The sequence below is a fragment of the Pristiophorus japonicus genome, chromosome 18 (genome assembly GCF_044704955.1).
Source record: "Pristiophorus japonicus isolate sPriJap1 chromosome 18, sPriJap1.hap1, whole genome shotgun sequence".
NCBI classification, from domain to species: Eukaryota; Metazoa; Chordata; class Chondrichthyes; family Pristiophoridae; genus Pristiophorus; species Pristiophorus japonicus.
Window position 1 is genome coordinate 89,271,858 of NC_091994.1, and position 21,359 is coordinate 89,293,216.

Consider the following 21,359-nt stretch of genomic DNA (forward strand, 5'->3'; position numbering starts at 1 on the left):
AGTCACCCTCGGCTGCTCCCATTCACAATGGGGATGGCTTCAGCTGGCTGGGCACTAAGCTAGAATACCCTCCCTAAACCTCTCCATCTTGTTCCCCTCTTTTAAGAGGATCCTTAAAACTTACGTCTTTGACCAAGCTTTTAGTCACCTGTCCTAGTACATGCTCACGTGGCTCCGTGTCTAATTTTGATTGAAAACGCACCTGTGAAGTGCCTCGAGTCATTTTACTACATTAAAGGTGCTACATAAATGCAAGTTGTTGTTGTTGCAGATCAATATATAAGTGTTCTTCCATTTTCCGGTTGTCTAAGTCAGAGAGCAGCTCATCGTACAGGCCAGGTGAGTCCCAGGTTCAATCCCTGGTCTATGTTTAATTAGCTGATCTCAGTCAGGTGGCAAATGGAGTGCTATAACCAGCCCAAGTGTCCCTGTCTCAGGAAAGGGGGGGAAATCAGCCCTGCTTCCTGTTCCTGTTTGCTTTTGAGTGAACCCTGGTTTGTGGACTTTGGGTGAGTCATCATCATCACCATAGGCAGTCCCTCGAGTCAAGGATGACTTGCTTCCACGTCAAAGAGTTCACAGGTGTTTCAATGAAGGTCCTAAAATTCCAGGTCCCGAACTACATCCTGAAGGGTGGAAGATGCCTGTGCGAGGATTTTGTTAACGTGTGGTGGCTAGGGCTTGGTCCAGTGGCAAGGATTAACCAGAACGACTGGAGACCAGCTCTGCTACACGGACCTAGTGCACACACATATCGCCGTGTGGGTGAGTACAAGATGAGGCTCAGCTGTGATCCGAACATATAGACTGTTGAGAGATAGAAACATAGAAAATAGGTGCAGGAGTAGGCCATTCAGCCCTTCGAGCCTGCACCGCCATTCAATATGATCATGGCTGATCATGCAACTTCAGTACCCCATTCCTGCCTTTCTCTCCTTCAAAAGGGAGTTAGCCCACATCTAACTCCCTTTTGAATATATCTAACGAACTGGCCTCAACAACTTCCTGTGGTAGAGAATTCCACAGGTTCACAATTCTCTAGGGGAAGAAAGTTCTCCTCACTTCGGTCCTAAATGGCTTATCCCTTATCCTTAGACTGTGACCCCTGGTCCTGGACCCTCACTGTGCAGGCTCACAAATGGATAGTGGCCTCTGGCACCTGTGGAAATGTAAGCCAGGGAGACTTGGGTGGATTCAGAAAAGGAAGGAAGGGGAGAAGAGTTGTGGGGAAATCAGAATTAGCAGAGCCCAGTCCACAGTTCACCCTGTCCAACCCCTCAGCCATGCAAGGGGGATAAAGAGGGGAGGAAATAAAATTAAAAAAGCAACTGACCTGTTCTCTGCCCCAAATGTAACCATCTGGTTCATACGTAGAACCCCGGAGCCCGATCTGTACCACCCGTTTACAGTCCAGCAACCCCTCATCCACACATCGCCTGAATGGCGTTCCATGACATATTTTCTCCCCGAGGACAACATCACTTGTGTCAGCGTGTGCATCGATGTGAACCAATCCGACTGGACCGTATCTGATACAAACAAAACAACAGGAAGCCATGATGGGATGGGCCTTATAATCAACGAGTCAGACTTCACAAGAACAAGCAGTGAGTGTTTATGCAAACCTTCCAATTCCTCCTCCACGTACCCAGTTGCTGCTTTTGCCCTTACTTTGTCCGTCTAACCTTCTGTTCTTTGATCTGATTTTTAATGTTATTTTTCCAGAAATTTCCTTTAACTTAGCTTCTGTGCCAGTTCTTGTGACAGTTCAGTGTGGGGCGTAGCTAAGGCCAACGCTCCAGGAAGGCCCCAAATTCAATCTCTGGTCTGTGCTGAGTGAGCTGACCACAGCTGGGAAGGAGTTGTGGTGATGCAATTGGCCTCAGTGCCCCATGCTCTCGGCGACGTGACTCGAGGTGTTTAGCGCCCTCCCGGATGTTCTTCCTTCATTTTGGGCGGTCTTGGGTCAGGGATTCCCAGGTGGCGGTGGGGATGTTGCACTGCACTTTTATCAAGGAGGCTTTGAGGGTGTCCTTGAAACATTTCCTCTGCCCGCCTGGGGCTCGCTTGCCGTGTAGGAGTTCCGAGTAGAGCGCTTGCTTAGGGAGTCTCATGACGGGTATGCGGACGATGTGGCCCGCCCAACTGAGCTGGTTGAGCGTGGTCAGTGCTTCGATGCTGGGGATGTTGGCCTGAGCGAGAACACTGACGTTGGTGCATCTATCCTCCCAGTGGATTTGCAGGATCTTGCGGAGGCAGTGTTGGTGGTACTTCTCCAGCGCTTTGAGCTGTCTGCTGTATATGGTCCATGTCTCTGAGCCATATAGGGTGGCGGGTATCACTACTGCCCTGAAGACCATAAGCTTGGTGCCAGATTTGAGGTCCTGGTCTTCAAACACTCTCTTCCTCAGGCGACCGAAGGCTGCACTGGCGCACTGGAGGCGTTGTTGGACCTAGTCACTGATGTCTGCCCCCGCTGACAGCAGACTCCCGAAGTATGGAAAATGGTCCACGTTGTCCAAGGCCGTGCCATGGATTCTGATGACCGAGGGCAGTGCTGTGTGGCGAGGTCAGGTTGGTTGAGGACCTTTGTCTTACATAGAAAAATAGGTGCAGGAGTAGGCCATTCGGCCCTATGAGCCTGCACCGCCATTCAATAAGATCATGGTTGATCATTCCTTCAGTACCCCTTCCCTGCTTTCTCTCCGTACCCCTTGATCCCCTTAACCATAAGAGCCATATCTAAATCCCTCTTGAATATATACAGTGAACTGGCAACAACAACTCTCTGCGGCAGGGAATTCCACAGGTTAACAACTCTCTGAGTGAAGATGTTTCTCCTCATCTCAGTCCTAAATGGCCTACTCCTTATCCTAAGACTATGTCCCCTGGTTCTGGACTTCCCCAACATCAGGAACATTCTTCCTGCATCTAACCTGTCCAGTCCCATCAGAATCTTATATGTTTCTATGAGATCCCCTCTCATCCTTCTATACTCCAGTGAATAAAGGCCCAGTTCATCCAGTCTCTCCTCATATGACAGCCTAGCCATCCCTGGAATCAGTCTGGTGAACCTTCGCTGCACTCCCTCAATAGCAAGAATGTCCTTCCTCAGACTAGGAGACCAAAACTGAACACAATATTCCATGTGAGGCCTCACTAAGGCCCTGTACAACTGCAGTAAGACCTCCCTGCTTCTATATTCAAATCCTCTAGCTATGAAGGTCAACATACCATTTGCCTTCTTCACCGCCTGCTGTACCTGCGTGCCCACTTTCAGTGACTGATGAACCATGACACCCAGGTCTCATTGCACCTCCCCTTTTCCTAGTCTGCCGCCATTCAAATAATATTCTGCCTTCGTGTTTTTACAGATGTTTAGCATAAGGCCCATGCTTTTGTACACCTCGGTGAAGTTGTTAACGATGGCTTGAAGTTGGCCTCTGAGTGTGCGCAGAATCAAGCGTTGTCCGCGTACTGTAGTTTGATGACAGAGGATGGGACGACCTTGGATCTGGCCTGGAGGTGGCGAAGGTTGAACAGGTTCCCTTTGGCTCTATAGTTTAGTTCCACTCCAGCGGGGAGCTTGTTGAGAGTGAGATGGAGCATTGCAGCAAGGAAGATCGAGAAAAGCGTTGGTGCGATGATGCAGCCCTGCTTGACCCCGGTCTGGACGTGGATTGGGTCTGTGGTGGATCCGTTGGTCAAGATCATGGCTTGCATGTCATCATGGAGCAGGCAGAGGATGGTGACAAACCTTTGGGGCAGCCGAAACGGAGCAGGACGCTCCATAGTCCCTCATGGTTGACTGTGTCAAAGGCCTTTGTGAGGTCAAAGAAGGCCATGTACAAGGGTTGATGCTGTTCCTTGCATTTCTCTTGTAGTTGTCACGTGGTGATGATAATGTCAGTTGTACCCCTTGGTGGACGGAATCCGCATTGCGACTCTGGGAGGAGCTCTTCAGCCACGGGGAGAAGACGAGTGAAGAGGATTCTTGCAATGGCCAGTGGCCGACAGCAGGAAGATTCCTCTGTAGTTACCGCAGTCGGACTTATCCTTTTTTGAAGATGATCACGATTACGGCATCTCTGAGATCTCCTGGCATGCTCTCCTCCTTTCAGATAAGCGGTCAGGTCATGCATTCGTGCCAATAGTGCTTCTCCGCCATACCTTAGTGCCTTAGCGGGGATTGCATCTGCTCCTGATGCCTTTTTGTTCTTGAGCTGACGGATGGCCTTTTCTACCTCGTGCAGGGCTGGAGTTTTACTGAGATGGTGGCGGGTAGCATGCTGCGGGATGGAGTCGAGGACACTCGCATCGAAGGCAGAGTCTCGGTTAAGGAGATCTTCGAAGTGCTCCTTCCAGCGGGCCCTGACTGCCTCAGTCTCCTTAATGAGTGCCTCTCTGTTCTTGGCCAGCAGTGGGTGGGGCCTTGGGTGCTTGGACCGTAGGTGGACTTGACTGCGCTGAAGAATCCTCGCACGTCGTGGTTGTCGGCTAACTGCTGGATCTCCTGGGCTTTCTCCACCCACCAACTATTCTTTAGGTCGCGGTTTTTTTGTTGGACCTCGGCCTTCAGCCGCCTGTAAAGCTGCTTAAGTAATGGCGAAATAGTTGATCGGCCAATAGCCACAGAAATGAACCCCAATGTTTACAACATTTAGGAGAGGAGCAGAGGAGAAAAGGTCAGAGAGAATAAAATAATTTTTAAAATCCAGCTGTGTTTTCCCATTTTCTTTAAGAATCTACTTTAAAATGTTTAACCTTGTTTTAAATTGAATTTAGTGACTGTTTTCCGTTACTGATAGGGCTCACCAGCACACATGCACAGCGTATTTTTTTTGCAGTGCAGCCCAGCTCATTCAAATGATCAAAAAGGAAAGTTTCAGGCAAAATATGCATGCAAAATAAGGATACCTCCACACTGCCCCATCAAGCATTCCCAGGTCATGCACCAGTTTACATGCAGAGTACAGCTCCCTAAGCAGAATTCAGGATTTGTTAACAAAAAATTCCATGCAGGTCAATGACAATATCTAGTAGCGAGACTTACTTTTCTGCCAATGTCTGCAATATGGGGTATGTTATCGTGTGATCACCACCTAGGCCACACCAGACAGACATAATTAGTATATTTGCTATGCAGCCTAAAAAGATTTAAAATTCCCTTTTGTCTTTTCCTGAATTTTATTCCATTTGTTCTCCTTTCCTCGCTTCCCCCTCTTTCCCCCCCCCCCCCTCCCCTCCCCCTAAGAGCTGCTGATTCAGACCGGCATGCCCTTCCATACCCATAATGAGTGGTATGCAGCCTGTGGAGACAATCTTCTTAAAAGATTCCCTGATCATCTTGCAGCTGTCCTTCAGGTCATAAAGGTTCACGTTGACGTCACCAATGTCAGCCACCATTAGAGATTCGAAAGGTGCTGCCTTAGTGCCACCATTGTAGGCTCTGACCATGGCTGACTCTGCTCGGATATGTCGAGGTCCAAATCTAAATGTAAAAACAAAATTGTCGGATTTTCTCCTTATTCTGAATATATAATGACATCGTAAACAGTTTCCTTCAGACAATATAAAACTTGGTACTTTCTTTTGCCAATTTTCTCTTTAAGCTGAGGGATGTAATTTGCTAGGTGACCATTCTCAGCATCAAATGCTTCCAGATCAGGTATAACACAGTTTGCTGTCCCTACAAGTTGCTGGACTGGATGATTCTAATTGCTTACCCATATTTAGAGTTTGATTGATATCCCCTCTGTGTGAAAAGTGGGCAGGATACATCGTTTACTGTTTTATCAATTGGCATTTGACAGCTTTCTTTTGAAAATTACATTATATATTACATAGGATTATATATTACATAGGATATATAGCATAGAAACAGACCATTCGACCGAACCGTTTATGCTCCACTCGAGCCTCCTCCCATCTTTCCTCATCTAACTCTATCAGCATAACCTCCTATTCCCTTCTCTCTCATATGCTGGTCTACCCTCCCCTTAAATGCATCTATACTATTCACTTCAACCACTTCCTGTTGTAGCGAGTTCCACATTCTCACCACTCTCTGGGTAAAGAGGTTTCTTCTGAATTCCCTATTGGATTTCTTGGTGACTATCTTATATTGATGGCCTCTAGTTATGTTCTTCCCCACATGTGGAAACATTCTCTCTGAATCTGCTCTATCAAAACCTTTCATAATTTTAAAGACCTCTATTCGGTCACCCCTCAGCCGCCTTTTTTCCTGATATGTATACCCTCGCATTTCTGGTATCATCCTTGTACATTTTCTCTGCACCCTCTCCAATGCCTTTATATCCTCTTCATAATATGGCGCCCAGAACTGTACGCAGTAGTGTGGTCTGACCAAGGTTCGATACAGGTTTAACATAACTTTCCTACTTTTCAATTCTATCCCTCTAGAAATAAACCCGAGTCCTTGGATTGCTTTTTCTTATGGCCTTGCTAACCTGTGTCGCAACTTTTGTACTGGACATTGGGCCATAATTTGCTGTAGCATGGCATCTAATGGAGTCTGCCGTTAGTTAGATTTGCCCGTGCACGCCTAGGTTTTTACATTTTTTGCGCCGCAAGTCGTTGAAACTGCAAACTGATAATGTCACAGTGAGGGAAACAGGGCACCTGGGACCGGAGTGAACAGTGTATCGTGAACCCATCAGATTGAAGGATTGTTTAAATAAATAGTGCAAATGTGAATGGGTGAATTCAATGTCAAATCAATAAGGAGAGGGGAATAAAGATTGCTTTAACAACGAGCGAAAAGAGACAAAGGAAAAGTAAAAAAAAAACAAATCTCAAACAACAATTAAAATCTGAAGGAATGAGACTCCACACTTGTTAATTTTCAGAGCCAGAGAGATTGTTTGGCAGTAATTAACACTTATCATGTTGTTAAAAGGGTACCTAGACTTGAAATGAAAATATTTAACTTACTGTGGCGAATTTAGTTTGTATCTACTGCGCAAATACATCAACTTCATACCATTCAATGCGGATCAATGGTGAGGCAGACAGAGAGATGCGTTTTCGCAAAACTAACAGTGGAGCGGCACAACTCAGACAGCAACTTTTAGATATTGGCATTTAAACGCGTATCTGCTCTTGGCCTGAAGTTGCTGTACCATTTATACATAAATAACTGCCTCGCTGTTATTTTGAGAGCAAAATCTGGCCCAATTGGTTTAAGTTTGGACAGAGTATTCCTTCCTGTCAGTGTGTCATCCTCCTAGTTAGACTCTTAACAAGCCTGCCATTGAACTGCCACAGCAATGTGCCTGAATTGATACTTGTTATGAATTGATGCTTGGGGTCACCAGACACCAGAGGGCGCCACTGCCGGAGGTCAGCGGGCTGTATGCGCGTGTGCGCGGTCACTGGTATATAAGCGCGGGTACTATGTCACGCGGATATTTTTGCCGCGAATAAAGTTGGATCAGGTTTACACCTGAGGCAGTTTACAATAACAAGATTCTTGAGTCATTACATTTGGCGACGAGGTAACTTAAGAACCTTTGCATGTAAAATGGACACTATTGGAATTCTGGAGAGATTCGTGGAGGGCGAGGATTGGGAGGATTTTATCGACCGCCTGGATCAGTATTTTGTGGCCAACAAAATGGAGGGGGAGGCTGAAACATTTTGGTGCAGGGCGGTTTTCCTCATCGTTTGTGGTCGACAATTTACGGCTTCATGAAGAACCTTCTCTCGTCTTTACGTCCAACGGACAAAGAGTACGAGGATTTGTGTGCTTTGGTGTGTGACCATCTTAAGCCAAAAGAGGTGATCATCATCTCACGCTATCGCTTCTATACGCATGTTCGTGCTGGGGGTCAGGATGTGTCGGGATTCGTCACTGACCTACGACGTCTTGCTGAGCTGTGCAAGTTTGGGAACATGTTGGAAGACATGCTGCGAGATTTCTTCGTGATGGGCATCAACCATGATGCGATTCTCCAGAAGCTACTGGCCGAAGAGAAGCTGGACTTGAGAAAGGCCATTGCGACTGCCCAGGCATGCATGACAACTGATGATCATTTGAGGCAGATATCATCGAAGAGTCGGAGCTCCACGGCAGGTACTGTAAACAAGATTGTGTTGTCTTCTGGCAGAGCTGCTTATGGCAGGGCCTACTCGACTGCTTATGTGAAATTTGTAGCTGCTCAGAGTCCGCCAACTGATACGAATCTGATTTCACCCTGTTGGCATTGTGGGGGCAATCACCGGCCTCATCAGTGTCGGTTTAAAAAATACTCCTGTAATGGCTGTTCTAAAGTGGGGCATCGTCAGAGAATGTGCCCACAACTGAGCAAGCGTGCTGCTGCTCATCACATTTTTGATGATGACCAGTCTAGTACTGGCCTGGATACACAACCCGAGGAGGAAGTGTATGATCTGTATTCGTTCTTGGCAAAGAGCCAGCCGATAATTGTTAATGTGAAGCTGAATGACGTGCCTGTATCAATGGAGTTGGACACGGGTGCGAGTCAGTTGATAATGAGCCAAAGGACATTCGACAAGCTGTTGGACACTGAGGCTGTGAAGCCTAAGCTGAGTCCAGTCAATGCCAAGCTGCATACCTACACTAAGGAACTCATACCGGTGATTGGCAGTGCAGTAGTCAAGGTGTCATATGATGGTGTGGTTCAAGATCTACCATTATGGATCGTCCCAGGTAATGGTCCAACACTGTTCGGCAGGAATTGGCTCGAGAAAATCAAGTGGAACTGGAATGATATTAAAGCATTGTCCTCGGTGGATGATACTTTGTGTGCTCAAGTGTTGAAGAAATTTCCTTCTTTGTTTGAACCAGGCATTAGTAATTTTACTGGAGCCAAGGTGCAGATTCACCTGGATTCTAATGCAAGGCCTGTCTATCATAAAGCTCGATCTGTTCCTTACATGATGAGGGAGAAGGTTGAAATTGAGCTTGACAGACTCCAACGTCATATCACCGGTCGAGTTTAACGAGTGGGCCAGTCCTATTATTCCTGTGCTGAAGAGTGATGTCACTGTCAGAATTTGTGGAGACTACAAGGTTACGATTAACCAATTTTTCGAAACATGATCAGTATCCGTTACTAAAGGCTGATGATCTGTTCGCCATGCTAGCTGGTGGAAAGTTGTTCATTAAACTATATCTGACGTCGGCCTATATGACACAGGAGCTTGTTGGCACTTTGAAGAAACTCACCTGCATCAACACTCATAAAGGACTGTTTGTCTACAACAGGTGTCCTTTTGGAATTCGTTCGGCTGCAGCCATCTTTCAGAGGAATATGGAGAGTCGACTGAAGTCCGTTCCTAGAACTGTCATGTTTCAAGATGACATTCTGAACATCTGAACAATCTTGAAGAAGTCCTACATCGTCTAGAGAAAGTGGGACTCAGGCTGAAATGTTCGAAGTGTGTCTTCATGGCATCTGAAGTTGAATTCCTGGGGAGGAAGATTGCTGCTGATGGCATCAGACCTATGGATTAGAAAACCAAGGCCATCAAAAATGCACCCAGGCCTCAGAATGTGACGGAGCTGCGTTCATTCCTTTGTAAGGTTCGAAAATCCACGGCCGCATTTTATTGGAACACCCTAAGGACACGAAAACTACCATGGGATCGTCCTATACATTTTAAATTAACATTTTTGGCCAAGTAAAATCCTCAGACCTGGCAGGCTGGGAAACATGTCGGCGGATACAGACATTGTGGAGTCTGGCTCACAAGCGAGACAGAGGCACTGGCCAATGGGGGAAAAGTGCATTCTGGCAGGCCAATCAGGGGTCGAGTCGGGCCTGAAGCGGGGAAATTCTCAACCAATGAGGACTACCTGGCCCAGTTTGAAAATATGACTCACCCCTAATGAATGTGGGCCATCATCTACCTAATGGCCCATCAAAGGGGAGGCCCAAACCGATTGATTCCCAGGACTGTTACAATGGACCATCAGACCTTGAGGCACCAATGTGCACTGAAACAATAGCCCTATCCTCACACCTACCTGTACCTGTGACATCTTCTGATTAAATATTCAAAGCTATCTCCCTGCCCAAACTTGCACAATGGACCACCAACTGAGTTTGAGCGCGAAAAGGCCAGAACTAAATTGGATACAAATATAGGACCTACAGAACGAGCAGTGGGAGTCAGCTTGTGGGAGTTGAGTCAGCTTTTCACAGGGCCCTCGCTCTGGGAAAGGTGTGCTTAACTCCAGCAGCTTTTTGCTTAGGAGCCAACCGAGAGGCAAATAGAAGAAACCGACGCAACATCGAGGAGGAAAACCGAACCGACCAACAACGTAAAACCCACCCCAGAGGGAACCCAAGCTGAAATAAGTGCCCCCAGAACCTCGGAGTTGACAGGATTGTGAGTACAGCCCAAACCCCCTCACAGACTCAATTTAGGATAGGAATTGGTAAGAAGGGTGGAAGTGGGAGGTGGGGTTGTGTGTGGGTGGAATGTTTCAACCTCTTATCTTCCCCTTCCCTGTTGCGAGAATTTTTTGTGTTGTTGAGTGAGATTGTGCCATTACTGCTATTTACGACCTCTTCCTATGCCCTCTATCTTTGTGTTTACTATTCTAAATAAACAACATTAGCCATTTTGCAATCTTACCCACTGTGTCTGGTGCCTCGTTACTCACCCATCCTCATAAATCGCACGTACAAACCTCAGGAAAGTGTGGATTCAAACCCACACCCCAAGCTCCCCTTACAATGGCGACCACAAAGATGGGACGTACGTTGAGTGAGGGTGAAGAGACAGTCAGTCTTGGTGGAGAGGAGTATAAAATGGAGAGTAAGATTGCTAGGTATGTAACAGCAAGGATAAACTGCTCAAGGAAGTGGGTGCAGGCGCTGCTGAGGGCTGAACGGCCTGAGAACACAGCAGCCAGGTGGACCCAGAGTAAAGATCATAAAAGATCAGTGGAAAAGGCAGTGTGGCTGATGTGCTTTCAGAAGCAAATACAGGTCTTGGACAGGCAGGTAGATGTCCTGCAGACAGAGTTAGCTGAGCAGAGAGAGGAGCTAGTAAAGACCAGCAAAGAAAGGGAAAAGCTGGATCAGGATTTAAAGTGGGAGAGGCAGGAATGAGAGAGAGATGGAGAAAGCTATCGCAACCACAGGGAGTACCTTCAGTCCCAGGTAACTGAGGGAAAAGGTTACGTCAGGGGACTGCAGGAGAAACTTGCCCAGGCTCAGAACCAGGGAAGGTTGGGAGAGGGTAAGAGTCTCCAGCTACAGGCTGTGCTTCAGGCGTGCCACAGCAGGGCAGGGGTGGATCATCGTTCCTTTCAGGAACAAATTGATCGGCTCACCCTGGCTCTGGCTGAAGCCAAAGCAGCCCTTGTTCTAGCCGGAGCAAAAGCTCTGGAAGTGCCCGAGACTCGAATCCCCACCCGGCCCGACACCAAAGCTCTGGCCCTGGCTGAGGCAAAAGCCCTTGGCTGGGCTGAAAGCAAGGCACCCAGTAAAGGAGTGGTGTGCCTCATCAGCCCAGCCGAGGTACAGAAGGGGGAGCATAGTGAAACAGGCTGTGGGGAGGAGGATAGGGAGGAAGAATCCGACAGGCCCGCTCCCACAGCCCCATTGGGGATCCCGGAGGAGAGGCAGGAATCTAAACCTCTGGGACCAGCCCCAATGTGCCCCATCAGGCAGAGTAGATTCGGCCCACCCGCAGTGGGTCAGGCTGAGGGTCCCCTACAGAACCAGTACGTGGTTCCCCACAGTGCGACCCAGCTGCGGCAGATGGTGGCCCATGTGAATAAACTTACCCGAAAAGGAGACCCCTCTGTCCACTTTATGGAAGTAGAGCAGGTAGGAGATATAAATGACTGCGATGAGGCCGAACGGAGCAAACTGCTCCTGTTCTCACTGGACCCAGCCCTGTGTCAGGCTCTCTCTGCTGAGAGCAAGAGGGGTCAGCGAACAGTGGCCACTCTCCAGGAGGATATCCTGGAGGCCATGGGGTTGAACGACAGCTGTCCGTTCGACCGGGTACAGGCCACTGTCCAGAGACCTGGGGAGACCCCCAAGGCGTTCGCTGATCGACTGTGGCCAGTGTATGAGGAAGCCAGTGGGGGGAATTTGGACCGAACCCAGCTGGATGCACACCGACATGGTCGCTAGCTGCGTGCACTGGTGGCAAACAGCCTCCCGGAGTTGCGCGCCCAGGCCAACCTGTGGTTCGATTTCAGAGACCCCCAAGCCACAGAGGAGACGGTGCTGAGGCAGCTGACCCTCTCTTTTCGCAATGGCAGAATCGGGGGGGAGAAACCCACCAAGGGGAAGGTGTGTGAGATCTGCCCCGGCTCTGATAAGAGAGAGTGGAGGCAAGAAGGGAATTGGTAGGCAGGCAGAGAGGTGGTTTGCTACGGGTGCGGGAAGGCAGGGCACATGAGGAGGGAATGCCGGGCTCCGAAGCAGGAAAAGAGAGGTCCACAGGCCCCAACCTCAGCCCCAGTCCCTCCCAAGCAAGCTGTGCCCAGCCCTGCCGCCCCACTCGAGGGTCTCCTCGCGGCTCTGCAGGCACTCTTTACCCACACTGGGAAGATCGCAGCCGTCACTGGGGGAGAAATCCCTCAGGCCCAGACCAACACCCGCCAATTACTAGACCCCGAGGAACCCGTGTACCTCTGCCCGGTCACCTATGATGGGTGGAGCAGACCATGTGTCATGATGGGGGTTGAGGGGGTCCATGGGGAGTATCTGCTGGACACAGGGGCCTCGTGCACCCTGGTTCATGTAGACGACCCGACCACCTCACCCCTATCCAGTGGGATCCCCTACTGCCTAACCAGCTTCACTGGAGAAGAACGCGAGGGCTTCTTCTCCAAACCACTGCAGATACACATAGGCACCCTCCACACCATGTGGAAGTGTGTCCTCCTGCCGTGGAAGGGAGTGGGTAAAGGCATCCTAGGGGAAGATTTCCTTAGCGGCCAGAAAATCCTGGTCGACCTGAGGAACCACTGTCTGTGAGGCACAGCTGACACCGGGGAAGGGGAAGGTACAGCAGTCATCCAGGAGAAGCAGGGGAAGGGTTCCCTCTGCACTGTAAAGCCGAAGGAGGGATATGACCTCGCCGCTCTGGTAGATGGCACCCCGATGATCTATCAGGCTTTTGTGCGGGCCAACCTGGCGGCATTTGCCAGGCATAAGCACGACTGTGGACGGGTAAATGGGGTCGAGGTTAGAGTAGACGGGGACCCCATGTCTAAGCCCCAGAAGCAGTATAATTTTCCCAGGGAGGCTGAGGCAGACCTTGAGGTCGCATTGGGATCTCTAGTCAGACAGGGAGTGTTGAGACCAATAGCCACGCATGTGAACTCTCCACTTTGGCCGGTTAGGAAAACGGACAATGCTTGGAGGGCCACGGTGGACTACCGAGTCCTCAATAAAAATATCCCTGCCTGTGCGCCCACAGTGGCAGGGGTAGCCGACCTAGTCATAGCCATCCCCGCGTCCGCAGCCGTCTTTACGGTGCTGGACATCTCGAATGGGTTCTGGTGCATCCCGCTGCGGAGGGAGGACCAGTACAAATTCGCCTTTACATTCAAAGGACAGCAGTATATCTGGAACGGTCTGCCCCAGGGCTTCCACGACAGTCCGAGCATTTTTCATCAGTGTATGGCCAACTGCCTGAAAGAGTTGAGCAGACCCAGACAGCTAGTCCAGTATGTGGATGACCTGCTGCTATTCTCTGATTCGGAGGAAGAGCACGGCCCCCTGCTGGCAGAGCTGTTGGGACTGCTGCACGAGGAGGGTTTTAAAGTAAACCCTTAGAAAGCACAGACTGGCCAGACAGAGGTAAAATTCCTGGGGCTGACTGTGCGGGCAGGGGAGAGAGCCATTGATGAGGCTAAGAGGAGGGCAGTTCAGGAGTTACTGGCTCCGACTACAGTTACAGGGGTGAGGTCGTTCCTGGGTCTGACCGGTTACTGCAGGGACTTCATTGAGGATTACGCAGCCATTGCAGCCCCCCTACTCCGGTTCCTGCGCAAAGGCGTGGAGTGGGAGTGGGATGAGGACTGTGATGCAGCATTTACCCGCCTCAAGGGAGACCTGCAGAAAGTTCCGGCCCTGGGAGCGGTAGATGAGGGTGAGGAATTTTTCCTGGAGGTAGCAGCCAGCGGGGATAGCTTAAGTGCTGTGCTGATGCAACAGCGGCACGGCCAGCTGAGGCCGGTGGTCTACTCCTCCAGGGTCCTCACTGAGGGTTAGAGGGGTTACTCAAACTGTGAAAGGCATCTGCTGGCCACCCACTGAGCTGTGAAGCGGTCGCAGGTGTTTACAGGAGTGTCCCCAATCACCCTCCTCACTCATCACACCCCCACTCAGATGCTGCTGGATGGGAGAATTAAGGATGGGACAGTGAGAAGCGCACGCATTGCTCGCTGGACCCTCCTGCTCTCACAGATGGATTTGAGAGTAAAAGGGATGTGTGAGCACCGACTGACAGCCAACATGCTGTACCCCGGGAAAACCCACCGTTGCTCCGTTGAGGGGGTCTGGGACGTGGACATAGGGCTCCGGGCGGAGATCCATCCCCATGGCCGGGAGATCTACGTTGACGGGTTCAGCACGGTGGTGGCAGGGGAAAGACTCACAGGGTGCAGGATTTATGATCCCCAGACAGGCATTGCCAGGGCCATAAAGCTCCCAACCACCATGAGCGCCCAGCATGCTGAACTGTCGGCAGTCATGTATGTAGTCACCCACCCCGACAAATTTCCACGGGCCCTATACCATCTGTTCAGATAGTATGTTCACCTGCAATACCTGCACGGAGTACCTAGCCATCTGGTCCCGTCGCGGGTATACATCTGCAGACGGTAAGCCCCTGGCCATAAAACCCTTCCTGCAGCACATCATGCAGGCAGTAGGGACCGGGGCAGACATTTGCATTCACAAAGTAAAGGCCCATTACAAACATGAGCCCAGGGCTGCAGGGAACCAAAAGGCAGATCAACTGGCCAAAGAGGGAGCCCGAACGGGAACCATAGCAACTATCTGGGGCGGACAGGGACGTCCAGCAGATACAGGCGCGAGATCCCGTCCTCAAGTCCATCATGGACAAGCTGACTGTGGGAGAAAAGGTCGAAGGACCGTACGGAGGCACAGGCATCCATGTTAGGGAGAAGATGTTGTTTAAAGGAGAGCAGTGGATAGTGCCCCAGCAGCACCAGAGGGAGTTCCTTCAGCTGGCCCAAGCAGGTACCTGGAGCTGGACACCCCGGACCGGAGGTCACCTGGCAACGGGTGGAACAGGTCGGGTGGTGGCCCCAGCTCCGGGAAGACACTCGTGAATTTTGCGCAAACTGTCTTGTCTGTGCAACCAATAATCCAGATCCCCAGAAAAGAAAAATGTCTCTAGGACACGCAAGGGGGGGTAGAGGGACCATGGCAATCGATACAAATCGATTACATAGAAACATAGAAAATAAGTGCAGGAGTAGGCCAATCGGCCCTTCGAGCCTGCACTGCCATTCAATGAGTTCATGGCTGAACATGCAACTTCAGTACCCCACTGCTGCTTTCTTGCCATACCCCTTGATCCCCCTAGTAGTAAGGACTGCATCTAACTCCTTTTTGAATATATTTAGTGAATTGGCCTCAACAACTTTCTGTGGTAGAGAATTCCACAGGTTCACCACTCTCTGGGTGAAGAAGTTTCTCCTCAGCTTGGTCCTAAATGGCTTACCCCTTATCCTTAGACTGTGGCCCCTGGTTCTGGACTTCCCCAACATTGGGAACATTCTTCCTGCATCTAACCTGTCTAAACCCGTCAGTTTCTATGAGATCCCCTCTCATTCTTCTGAACTCCAGTGAATACAAGCCCAGTTGATCCAGTCTTTCTTGATATGTCAGTCCCGCCATCCCGGGAATCAATCTAGTGAACCTTCGCTACACTCCCTCAATAGCAAGAATGTCCTTCCTCATGTTGGGAGACCAAAACTGTACACAATACTCCAGGTGTGGCCTCACCAAGGCCCTGTACAACTGTAGTAACACCTCCCTGCCCCTGTACTCAAATCCCCTCGCTATGAAGGCCAACATGCCATTTGCTTTCTTAACCGCCTGCTGTACCTGCATGCCAACCTTCAATGACTGATGTACCATGACACCCAGGTCTCTTTGCACCTCCCCTTTTCCTCATCTGTCACCATTCAGATAATAGTCTGTCTCTCTGTTTTTACAACCAAAGTGGATAACCTCACATTTATCCACATTATACTTCATCTGCCATGCATTTGCCCACTCACCTAACCTATCCAAGTTACTCTGCAGCCTCATAGCATCCTCCTCGCAGCTCACACTGCCACCCAACTTAGTGTCATCCGCAAATTTGGAGATACTACATGTAATCCCCTCGTCTAACTCATTAATGTACAATGTAAACAGCTGGGGCCCCAGCACAGAACCTTGCGGTATCCCACTAGTCACTGCCTGCCACTCTGAAAAGTACCCATTTACTCCTACTCTTTGCTTCCTGTCTGACAACCAGTTCTCAATCCACGTCAGCACACTACCGCCAATCCCATGTGCTTGAACTTTGCACATTAATCTCTTGTGTGGGACCTTGTCGAAAGCCTTCTGAAAGTCCAAATACACCACATCAACTGGTTCCCCCTTGTCCACTCTATTGGAAACATCCTCAAAAGATTCCAGAAGATTTGTCAAGCATGATTTCCCTTTCACAAATCCATGCTGACTTGGACCTATCATGTCACCTCTTTCCAAATGCGCTGCTATGACATCCTTAATAATTGATTCCATCATTTTACCCACTACCGATGTCAGGCTGATCGGTCTATAATTCCCTGTTTTCTCTCTCCCTCCTTTTTTAAAAAGTGGGGTTACATTGGCTACCCTCCACTCCATAGGAACTGATCCAGAGTCTATGGAATGTTGGAAAATGACTGTCAATGCAGCCACTATTTCCAAGGCCAGCTCCTTAAGTACTCTGGGATGCAGACCATCAGGCCCTGGGGATTTATCGGCCTTCAATCCCATCAATTTCCCCAACACAATTTCCTGACTAATAAGGACTTCCCTTACCTGTGGCTAAGGGAGGGTACCGGTACTGCCTGGTTTTGGTGGACACTTTCGCAAAGTGGGCTGAAGCCTTCCCTTGCCGAACAGCCACAGCAGTGGGGACCGCCAGGTTATTGGTTAGGGAGGTGTTCTCCAGGTGGGGACTTCCACAGTACTTGGAGTCCGACCGGGGGAGCCACTTCACGGGACAGGTCATGCAGGCAACCTTTAAGGTGCTGGGGATTGAGGGGAAGTGGCACGTCGCCTACAACCCCCAGTGCTCGCGGCTAGTGGAGCGTATGAATAGGACCTGGAAAGAAAAACTCAGGAAGGAGACTGGGGACTCCCCGCAGAGGTGGTTGGAGAGGTTGCCCCTGGTTTTGATGGGGATCCGGGCCAGCCAGTCGAAAAGCACAGGGTATTCCCCATACGAGCTCATCACTGGAAGAGCCATGCGAATCCTCACCCATGTACTTGCCCCGGTCCTGACAGAAGCTCAGGTAATCGAGGTGAATAGGGACCGCTTTACCAAGAGTCTGTTGGAGCACCTCAAGCAGATTCACTGGCAAGCGGCCACTAACATGGGGAAGCAGCATCAGACCAACCGAGCAAACACCACGAGTGGCAGGTGGGGAACCAGGTCATGGTCCGTAACTTTGCCAGGGTGGGAGTCTTTGAGCCGCTATACATGGGGCCTTACAGCATTGTCGACAAGGCAAGCCCCATGGTATAAGTGGTCAAGATGCCCCGCCGGGTTAAATGGTTTCACATTAACCAATGTAAACTGTTTAATCCCAACAAAGCAAAACCTCGTGGGAAAGGGCAGCCCGGAGGGATAATCCCGATGGGAAGCCCAGGCCCCCAGCCCACCACTGCAGCCCCACCGATCCCACCACAAGGAGCAGTGAGTTGCTTCACAGGTACAAACTACTCACAGATTTTGGACCCACAGGAAGGGGGATTTCCACCTTACATATGGGACGAGGGCTCACCTCCACCCATTAGGAGATCCGCTCGGACTCCGCAGCCAAGGGTGCCACTGTCCCTAGCAGCCTGTTTTACTTTCCCGAGAGGTACTAGGGGAAAAGGGCCGCGCAGGGCAGGCAGCCAGTCACTGGACGTGACCCCGCAGCCAAGGTCTCCTGACAGGGAAGGGGTTGTACCGGAGACAGGGGCCGCCGACAGTGAGGAGCCTGTCGGGGCTAGCCTAGCCTTCGGTGCGGACAGCCCAGAGCCTGCAAGCGAGATAGTGGCGGCGGGTCCCAGCAGTGAGTGGTCCCTGGAGGAACGAGAGTCTCTTGACAGGGAAGGGGTTGTATTGGAGGAAGGGGCCGCCGACAGTGAGGAGCCTGTCGGGGCTAGCCTAGCCTTCGGTGCAGACAGCCCAGAGCCTGCAGGAGAGAGGGTGGCGGCGTCTCAGTAGTGAGTGATCCCTAGAAGAACTGAGGAAACGCTATGAGAGTATCAGCTGCGAGTGGTTTCGGGTGAAACCCTTGTACAACCCAAAGCCCCCAGAGGATACGGGAGTCCCCGGCAGCAAGGAATCTGCTGGGAGAATTTTCATTGCTCCCGAGGGCAGTGAGCCATCCCTGGAGGGGGTGAGGGGCTGTACCAGCCCAGTAAGCACCACCCGAAGCTCGGGGGACACCTTGACAGGGGAGACAGAGGGGCCGCGGAGGTCGGTCCGGCCCAAGAGGCCAAAGGAGAGGTGGTCTCCCCCCTACATTCCCGTGCATAAAAGGAAAACCAAGGAGCGTCCCAGGGATTAGCACAGCCACCCGGGAAGGGTGGCAAGCAGGTTAAAAAGGAGAGCAGTAGGTGTGTACAGATATATATAAAGATTTCGCTAATGTAGTGGGGCTCAGGTGGCCTCTGTAATATAGGGAGTATAACACTGAGGCTTTTGAGCCAATAGGATAAGGAGCCTAGACTTCATTTTTTCTCTCACTTCCTCTTTTGTGTAAGGTTTGTTTGTTGTTTCAAGTGTTTATTAGTTGAAATTCCTTGACTTCCACAGTAAAATTGCGGTTTGCGGCCAGACCGATAGGCACACACAGCTTAAACCCGTGCAGGGGTACTGTGAGGTGTAGACAGAGTGGAAAATGGGGGAGGGATGAGCCAGGGGGCTCAGGGTTTTTGAACCAAATGAGGTTTTGTCTTTCAGAAGAGGAACCAGAGATGAGTAAATTCCTGCTCCTGTGCACCTACATCAGAAAGTGCATTGGCTACCAGGGAGAGACTGAAGAAGCCATTATTTTTGGATGCTCAGGGGGGCAGGCACCGACTGTCACCACAGGAGAAGGGACACCAGGGGTAGAGGGGACCGCAATATATACCCACAGGGGAAGGTGGCCAGGGTGGTGGGGTCCAATTCCACTGGATACTCCATCCACCCCGGGTCACGTATGGGGAAGCATCAGTCTCCTGCCCCAGCATTGAGGTGACCGCATCCCAGGTTAGGGTCGTGGTTGGGAAGAGGGTTCGCCTGACCTGTAAGGGGCACATCCCGGTGGGAAGGTGGTGGTGGCTCAGGAAGCTGAGCAAGGACATGGGAAACCCGACAGCAGATTGGGAGAGACTGGACAACAGCACCTACCGGACCATCACGGGCACCCAGGGGGGAGTGAGTGTGTGTTGGGATAAATGGTGGGAGGCGGAGTTAGGAGTGTGTGTGCGCATGTGGGGATCAGAAAAGATATGCCCGGCAGGCATCTCCATAGCGTTCTCCCGACAGTGGTGGGATGAAGGGGAGGGGATGGGATGGGACCGGAGCATGGTCGCATGCATAGTAAGCCACCCCAGCTACATCCACGCCACCGAGTTAAGCACACACCCCAGACAGCCCCTGTCCACAGCCCCGACCGAACCAACTGACACGGACAGATGCCTTACCACCACCCAGGGACCAGAGAACGGTTTGGTTTTGGTTCCCACAGATAAGCTGCTATACCAGGGGGTCCACTACGCTGTGGCCTCCGTCATCCTAAACCTTACCGAAGTGCACCTACCTGAGTGGTGCCCAAAAGAGACAGAATGCCTCTACCAGGCTCTCCTTCGAGAAATGTTCAGGACATTCTACGAGCTCGATTTTGGCTATTTGAATAAGACTTTGCTGTACCGTCTACAACCCAAAGACAACATCAAACCGAAAAGACACAGCAGAGGGATCTGGAATTATGTTTTTACCGGTTTCAACACTGGGGCATCAATGATTAGTGGCATGGACAATTATGTAGCACGTTTTGGATGCCACATTCCATTTTTACCAGAGCACCTGACAGATCTGTTCAAAGCAGCACAAAAATCCCAGAAATATTATTTCACCCTACAACAAAAAAACCCAGTAAAATTGGGAGCCCAGATAGCTGACTTAAATTCAAGGTCCTGGTGGGATTGGGGGGTTGGACGTAGAGGTCCCGGCCTGGGACCGCATCCTCTCTTATGCCCTGGTAGTGGCACAGCTGATCATCGGAGCCGATTTGCTGGCGATCCGCTGCCAGCTTAGGAGAAAGGGCCGTCGTTTAAAAATTGAGAAAGCTATGCGGGAGGCCAAGTCAAAAGCCAAACGAAAAGGGAGGGCTAGCAAAGTCTATGCAGTATGACGGGACCGATTGTACGAGCCAAATGTATTGCACTGTAAAGAAAAGTCTGTACCTTGTAAAAGGTCCGTACCTCCCGATCTGTAATACTATGATGTGTGATACTATGTACTATTATGATTTTGGTGAAGGGTATTGGTTGAGAAGCATTTTTACATTTTCAGTATTGTATTGATTCCAAATGTATGAATACCATTGGTGTATTTTAATGTTTTATCGTGGGTTGAGGTAAGATTTGGGGAAGATTGGCTCTGGTGAGAGGGAAAAGGTTTTGCTTCATATTTTGAAAACACCCTGAGACAGAGTGTTTTAATGGGGGAGTGTAAGGTTCGAAAATCCACGGCCGCATTTTATTGGAACACCCTAAGGACAAGAAAACTACCATGGGATCGTCCTATACATTGTAAATGAACATTTTTGGCCAAGTAAAATCCTCAGACCAGGCAGGCTGGGAAACGTGTGGGCGGATACAGACATTGTGGAGTCTGGCTCACAAGCGAGACAGAGGCACTGGCCAATGGGGGAAAAGTGCATTCTGGCAGGCCAATCAGGGGTCGAGTCGGGCCTGAAGCGGGGAAATCCTCAACCAATGGGGACTACCCGGCCCAGGTTGAAAATATGACTCATTTCTAATGAATGTGGACCATCATCTACCTAATGGCCCATCAAAGGGGAGGCCCAAACCGATTGACTCCCAGGACTGTTACAATGG

General features: G+C 50.3%; 1 protein-coding gene across 1 annotated transcript in view; it reads right to left on the reverse strand.

The window, feature by feature from the left end:
• agmat (agmatinase (putative)) overlaps positions 1-21,359 on the reverse strand; it is a 33,983-nt gene that overhangs the window by 9,171 nt on the left and 3,453 nt on the right. Inside the window, exons 2-4 of the mRNA XM_070860946.1 lie at positions 5,289-5,491; positions 5,054-5,102; positions 1,334-1,529 (exon numbers count right to left, since the gene is read on the reverse strand). Coding sequence (XP_070717047.1) covers positions 1,334-1,529; positions 5,054-5,102; positions 5,289-5,491 — 448 coding nt within the window. The remainder of the gene's footprint in view (positions 1-1,333; positions 1,530-5,053; positions 5,103-5,288; positions 5,492-21,359) is intronic.